This window comes from Mandrillus leucophaeus, unplaced genomic scaffold (genome assembly GCF_000951045.1).
Source record: "Mandrillus leucophaeus isolate KB7577 unplaced genomic scaffold, Mleu.le_1.0 Scaffold389, whole genome shotgun sequence".
Lineage (NCBI taxonomy): Eukaryota > Metazoa > Chordata > Mammalia > Primates > Cercopithecidae > Mandrillus > Mandrillus leucophaeus.
In genome coordinates this window covers 3,793,869-3,801,368 of record NW_012104131.1, presented here as the reverse complement: position 1 = coordinate 3,801,368, position 7,500 = coordinate 3,793,869, and the positions used below count along the sequence as shown (strand labels likewise).

Below are 7,500 nucleotides of genomic sequence, written 5' to 3'. Positions count from 1 at the left end.
AGAATGGTTGGGGAGTGGGGGTAAAAGAGAGAGAGATATTAGAGGGAGAGTTTTAAGCCCAGAAATAAACTTTTGCTTTTTTTTTTTTTTTTTTTTTTTTGGTATCATAAGACAACAAGAAGGAATGAATGTGCTCCCAACCTTGGTGTACTACAGAACCATTTTATAAATATTTAACATTCTATAGGACTGATTCATATATTCTCACACAACTCTGTGGCAAGGCTGACCCATGCTGCCGACATTCTACATATCACTGAGACAGGGAGGTGAAATTTTCCTGCTTCCAGTCTAATTGTCTTTGACAATTGCAATGCCTAGTGCTACACTGCTTGTGTTGTATTTAAAAACAGGGGAAAGAGGAGAGACTTGTTCATTAAAGATGCAGTATCCCTGGTTCACACAAATGCATCTGGCAGGTTCAAAATCGAATGTCAACCAAAGGTCTTAGCAGAGTGTGAGCTTCAGTTCATGTGTTGGTTAGTCGCGAGTACAGCTGGTTGTGAATTCTGAAATACTAATAGCTCCAGGTTTGCTAATGTGCTTCATATAAAAATCGGCAGGTGATTCAACAACTGAAGGCTTTACGTTTCAAAAGAAAAAAAAACACATTAAAACACTTTGAATTGTAAAATGATCATGTTTATCTCCGCATATATGAAGAAAGGAAGTAACAAGTTGCTTCTGAATAATGAAAAGTAGACATTTGTTTTAAAGTTCAAATAGGTGGTGAAAGAACACACACACATACACACATACAAACACACACACTAATTTTATATTTATATATATATATTAGAACTTTACTTTAGTGGCCTCAATAGTTCAACAAACTGCGTCCCTTTCACTTTGCAAAATACAGATTCAATGTTCATGCTACCCAATTCTTGCTAAGAAACATGAGAATGGGATTACAGAAGTCTCTTTCTGCTTGGAGTTGGATACATTTTTAGAGAAAGAAATTCTAAATGTCTCTAAAAACATATTTTCCAACCCACAAATATATTTAAATTTACAAAGACCTATTATAGGAACTAATTTGGATTTTTTTGGGGATGTGTTCTTTTGAAAACTGCATAGCCAAGTACTATGCAACCCATGTAAATTGACCTTGCTATTTTACATAGCATAGCCTCTGGATAGCTTTTATCACTTGCCCAGATGGTGTTTGGCCTATGTATTTTAGTGGAATGGTTTATTTTCTCCTTGATAGGTTTCAAATGCACAAGAAAACATTATACCCGTCTATCTGCATTTGAGTAGAATACAAACTGACTAATAGATAAACATTCCGTGTGAAAGTAAATAGCCTTAAAGTATACTGCCTTCACATTCCATTGATCAGCTCAGTCAGCAAAGTTTTTCATATTGTCACTAATGTTCTAAATATTTGGGAGAGAAGCATGCCAGAAGTGTAGAGTATTTCCATTTGTGTCACATATAAGGTCATTATGAACTACCTCTTGAATTTCTATTGATCCCAATACTGAAGCGGTTTCCTTCACTTCCTTTTTGTCCCTGTTGGAAATGTTACTGCAGTTGGAAAGAAGGGAATTACGGTCTGTAAAGTGGAATGGCTCAATCTCTTAGCCAGACAGTGAGGGATTTGGACTGGCTCATTACCTTACCTTCATTAATAGCCTTCTCCAAATTCTTAGGAGTCAAAAAGAGGCCAAGAGTATGAAGCCCGAATACTCAGTTGTACTATCACCAACTGTACACATTCACTTCCAAGGATGTGGTACCCCACCCCCACTCCAAGTCCCAGAACGCATGGTCAGAATAGAGCTCATTATTAAGCTAGTTTATAGAAGAGCTCATAATGCTTCCATGCAGAATCAAAGAATCACAGGAGAGCACTATCTACTCAAAGGTCAGCCATATCTCCTCCAGCAGATCTTCATTTCTTCAACATGCCCAATTTCCTAAGAGATCAAATCTTGGATTTCGTGAGGCTAAATGAAAACCACATACGACTTCAGCTTCTGCCTAAATACATGGATTTTTGACCACTCGTATCTCAAATTAATTTTTAAGTCACTCAGAGCTCTAATTTTTAAGTCATTTAAAGCTAAAAGCCAAGATGTATGACTTCAATTTATTTTCAGTTTTATAAATGAGTGTAAAACACAATAGTGCAGTCACATATTTGGTATTAAATCTTAGTAGCCACAAAAAATGTGGGTCAATATTGGATTTTCCAAAGTTGTCTAAATAAGACTGGGTTTGTCAAAACTTGCCAGACGCTTTCAAGTGAACACAGCATGTTGGCGGAAATGAAATGCAATGTCTAAAAGTCAGAAAATAGGTCAGCACTGTGCAAAAGTAAACTTGTCAGTGAGATCAATATGAACCTACAAGTTAATGTGGATATTAGAATTTCCTTACAAGGGATGCGCAGGGTAGACCCAGAACACGATTGTAGCATTTATTCACTTGTGAAAAGCAGAGGGCGTATTTAAGTATTATTTTTTGTATCCTTAATGAAAGGCACTGCTTTTTAATATGGAATATTTATATTTAAGCACAGTTTTAATTGACAGAATGTCATAGTAAATTAAATTCTGGTTCAACTGCTCAGTTTTTAGCAACTTAAAAAATAAAAAAGGGGAGTAAAGATCAAGTATCATAAAATTTCAGAAACAAGAAATCCCTCATTAGCTTTCTCTATGTTAAGTGTTTCAGAGAATAGGACATTGTGGATAAGAGCAGTAAAAACTTTTGTTAAGGAAAAACAAAAACAAAAACAAAACAGAAAGACCTTTCTTGGGGCTTCTCATTGCATTTATTTAAATTTTAAAAAAAAAGTACATCACTTATTTATTGAATACATAAAATGCCAGTGCTTTGCAACAGTTTTGTTACTGCATCTCTAAACTAAAAAAAGAAAAGGGGAAAAAACCCAGGAAAATACATTCAAAAGGCCAGGCTGTTCTGCTTATGCATGGGCAGTGGCTGTGGAAAGCTACAGCCTGCACTGTGACTGTTCAGAAGCATTGCCAAACATCAGCCCACTATCAACGAAAGGTTGCACATAAAGCATTAAAGGATACAAAGAACAACTTGACAGAGAGCAGGAGAGAAACAGGAAATTAAGAAAAATGCCACTTATGTCATGAGTGGGGGTGGGGCTGGTAGACTGAAGTGGAAGTAAGCATAAATGCTGATGTTTTTGTAAACTAGATTTATGGTGAAAGACGGAAGAACACAAAGGAACATGTTTGGCAAGCTACATTGCAGTATGTGTGTCCACTTCCAATTTTCTACTTTACTTTCCAAGAGAAATGCAACAAAACTGAGGTAGAAATAAAGCAGGAGCACTACAGCCCAGATTTCAAAATGAGAAGCAAAATTGCACTGACAAGAGTGGAGTCAAAAAGAAGGGGAGGAGATGGAGAGGTTCTTTGTGGATATATATATATATATATATATATATATGTATGTATGTAAGTTGATTGGTTGGTTTTTGTTTCTATTTATTTGTGTGTTTGTTTTGGTTGCTATCCTCTGCATTCTATCAAATAGCACGGCAAGTCTATAAGCTAGATTAGTGAATAGAATGACACCATTCCCAGCAGTTTTAAGAGAGAACTTGCAAACTACCACCACCATCACCACCACTACCACCTATGCAACAAAAAGGCAGTCATAGTTTTTAGGTACTGTGACTTTCAGGGTCCTAAACAGGTCTTGTGGCTGACAGGTCTAGACACTAACACAAACTGAGTAAGTAGCTTTCAATTAACCAGTGTACCTTTTAAGAACATTTTCACTTAATTATCAAGGAGCAATGTACTAAGAACTCTTGCAGTTATTGACATAAAGAATTATTCTGCTCTGGTTAATTCCCCATAATTAGTAAAAGAACTTAAAAAAATCCTTCCATTTCTACTTTAAACTGTAAATATTCAGTTGTATCACACTTCAGTATTTTTCTGGATACATTCAAAGTAATTTTCCTTGCTATTTTCCAATTGTTGAGGTAAACATACATTTTAATATAAAGTAACATTGAAGCCTATCCTATTACTCTCAGCAGTACATAGTGCTTTCAACACATTCCTTTGAGGTACTGTACAAATCACAATCACTTTCCTGAGTTTTTGCAGACAAGAACATTAAAAGAAATGAACTGCAGAAATTAAGGTCCAGATTACCGTTACCCTGTTTTACCTGTTCTTAGCTTAATACTGCAGAACAGACAGGATTGAGGAATACTGTTGCTCTTAAAATGGCAAAAATCTGGTTTTCTGTCATAACACAACTGTTCATCTCTTTAGTCCAATAATGTTTGAAGTTAAAGCTCTTTATATTAGCACATGCCACCAATGTAATTGTGAGGCAAACAAAAAAATAAAGCACCACTCCAGGCACTTGACAGCAACTAAATCTCGAGAACAGCAGAATGGAATCAACACACGAGGTTCATGTCCTTCTGAAATCAACACACTTGCACCTTGCTCCTTGGTGAGTGTTGTCTAGCTTGAACAGAACTGAGCATCCACATATACTTTCTGTTATCTGGGGCTTTCAAATCAGAAGCTCTCATTTGATGCACTTTTCCTCCAAATCTACCCTGACTCTAAAGATGCAACTTAATCGTCATCTTCCCCAGTACCCTTTGCAATTTAAACACTACTGGAAAGGGGCTCTATTCCCTATGTAGCAGGTTTTATGTGTGTGTGCCAACATTCATTACATTTTTTTTCCTAAAGAAGTTATCACTGACTGCAACCAAACATTTTGTTCCATTCAACATACATATCAAGCTCCTTTTGAGATATGCTAGGCTGAATCTTGCAGAAAGCATTTTCAAAGTCTTGATATGTAACGGGCCTCAACTGGCTGGGCATAATGGCTGAAAGGTCTGTGGCTGGCATGGCATGGAGGGGGCCCACCACTGCTTCCTGACACAAATGAGCCACGTCTAGTCCAGAAAAGCCTTCTGTGCGCTGGACAAGCAGTGCAAACTCCTTGTCATTGAGACAGTAATTGTGCTGTGAGAGCAGTTGTACTATTATCTGGTGCCTCGCTGTGCTGTCAGGAAGTGGGATTAAAAGTCGTTTCATGAAGTACCTCCGAAGGGATTCATCTATTTCTTCTGGTTTACTGGTGGCACAAATTACTACGATTTGGTCCTCAGCCGAAGTTAGTACAGTGTCCAGTTGCATCAGAAATTCGGTTCTCATCCGACTCACTGGACTGTGTTCCTCATTCACTTGAGAGGAGAGAAGCATGTCAATGTCACTAACAAAAATCACCGAGGGCTGGCGACACCTGGCCACAAGAAAAGAGGCATGGATAATTTTCTCTGCTTCTCCTAACCACTTGGCGACTAGTCCAGAACCGGCAATTTTGAAAAATGTGGCCCCCAGCTGACTAGCGATGCATCTGCCCAATAATGTTTTGCCTGTCCCCCGAGGTCCAAATAAAAGGATGCTCCGAGGTAAGGCCGTCAGTCCACTGAATGCGTCTGATCTCAACACTGGCCATAAAACCTCCTCTTTAATGACAGCCTTCACCAGGTCGAGACCAGCAATGTCATTCCAGTCCACTGGAGGTCCTTGGGTGATAATCTCATTGGTTACCAGGTCGATGAGGTGCGTGTCAGTATTCTTCAGTTGCTCGTCCACAGAGTGGTTGGATGAGGTAGCTGCACGGAGTCCAGGGCCTTGCATTGGGTGAGGGAGGAGCTGCCTGTGCTCATCCCCATGCTCACTCATTACTGGCGATGTGTACTTCCCAAAGGATTCACTGGATCTTGATCCCAATGAATTTTTAGCAGTACTGTAGGAAGGAGGGGTCAGAGCCCTACTGGACTGGCTGCTGAATTTCCTTTGCTGTTCAGAGGACATTAGCTGCTTCGTTGGCTTAAATGCTAAGGATGATGTTTCAGCACTTCTGTCAAAGCCATTCCCCCGATTTGTGTTTGAAATGCTGTTGTCGGGCATTCTGTACATAGGACTCTGTGTAGATCTCTGTTGGCCATAGCTGTAATTTCCATAACTGGAGTCCATATCTCCTTGCCCTGCCATATAGAAAGCTTTCCTTTTGAGAGAACTTGCTGAACTGTTTGTCAGAGCCGATGGTGCAATAGGCGTCAAACCATGGCCCTGGTAGGTGTAGCCAGGAACAGTGGTGGGGGGTAGGGGGGTGGGAGCAGGAATTCCTGAAGGCAGGTACGCTGAAGGTGGAGGCGGTGCCCCCCCCGGGCTGTACCCAGACCCCACAGCAGTCTGAGGAGGATAGCTAGCAGACGGATAGCTGTAACTGGAGAGGTTAGAAGTCCCATTGTAGCCTGGGACCAAGGCTGGTGGCGGAGGAGGTGGTGGAGGGGGCTGTAGGAGCCCAGAGCTATGCAAAGGAGACGGATGAGGTGAAGGAAGTGCAGGTGCTGGCTGACTACTGTAAGTAGAATGCAAATATGATCCGTTGTATCCTGGGGCGTATTCCTGAGATGGGAGCCCTGCATGAAGACTGGGTACAGTGTGGCTTCCACAGGTACTACTTGAATAACTAGGTTCTGTCAGGTTGCTGGCTACCCCAGGAGAGCTCCCTATACTCGCAGAGACATCTGTTGGAGGGAGGGCTGAACTGACTCCAGCTTTGCCGGCAGTGATAACATCCGGAACACAGTTCATGGGATAAACTGCTTCTGAATTCAAGGAAGGCTGCCAGGGTTCACTTTCATTTTTCCGACCGTTCACTAGTCCTGATGGTGCGTCTGAATAGTTGCTGAGTACGGGTCGGTCCACGGGACCTTCCAAAATGCCGGAATACTTCTCTGCATATTTTTTTAGTAGGTTGGATGCAGTCAGAGCAGATATGTCATCATTCGCCCAGGCGTACTGATAGGTGCGCTGCAAATGACCTCTGTAGGCTTCAACTTTGTGGGCAGGAGACCGAGTGGTTGAGGTGATGTCAAAGTGCTGTTCTGGCCACTGGGCATGCTCTGGCGTCCACTGCATCTTCAAGCCTAAGAATTTTGGGGGGAAGAAAGTTAATTTACTTAGATAGGCATCAGAACTCTTAAAACTTTTCCCCCAACTTCTTTTGTTACCTATTATTTTCCATTAATGATATGCCTACTGTAAAAGATCTACACTGTTTACCATACCTATTATGATCCCTATAACAAGTACTCTTTAAAATGGACTAAACTTCAGCCCTGTTTAAAAAGTACACTGAGTTTAAAATATAACTCTGTAGTTACCTATATTTTTTGCATTTTTAAGGAATAAGTAAATCTATTTCTGTCAAGCCCATCAGCTTACTTACTGTACGGACATACACAATCACATATATATGTACACACATATTCCTGTCAAATTAGAATTCATAGTTTCTTAAAATAAGCAAACATTTTAAATATCTTGCACATGGCAGTATTAACATGTACAATATCTAGCTATTCTGTCTGTTCACATCACAGTTTCTGTTTTACATTTTAAGCAATATAAAAATGAGACACAGCTGACAGATCACATCTAGGATACCTCT

At 40.1% G+C, this 7,500-nt stretch overlaps 1 protein-coding gene across 1 annotated transcript in view; it reads right to left on the bottom strand.

Moving 5' to 3' along the window:
- Positions 1-4,715: 4,715 nt before the first annotated feature.
- The window catches only part of FIGN (fidgetin), a 127,603-nt gene continuing 124,818 nt past the window's right edge, over positions 4,716-7,500 (bottom strand). The window contains exon 3 of the mRNA XM_011990997.1: positions 4,716-6,976. Coding sequence (XP_011846387.1) covers positions 4,722-6,976 — 2,255 coding nt within the window. The 3' untranslated portion in view covers positions 4,716-4,721. The remainder of the gene's footprint in view (positions 6,977-7,500) is intronic.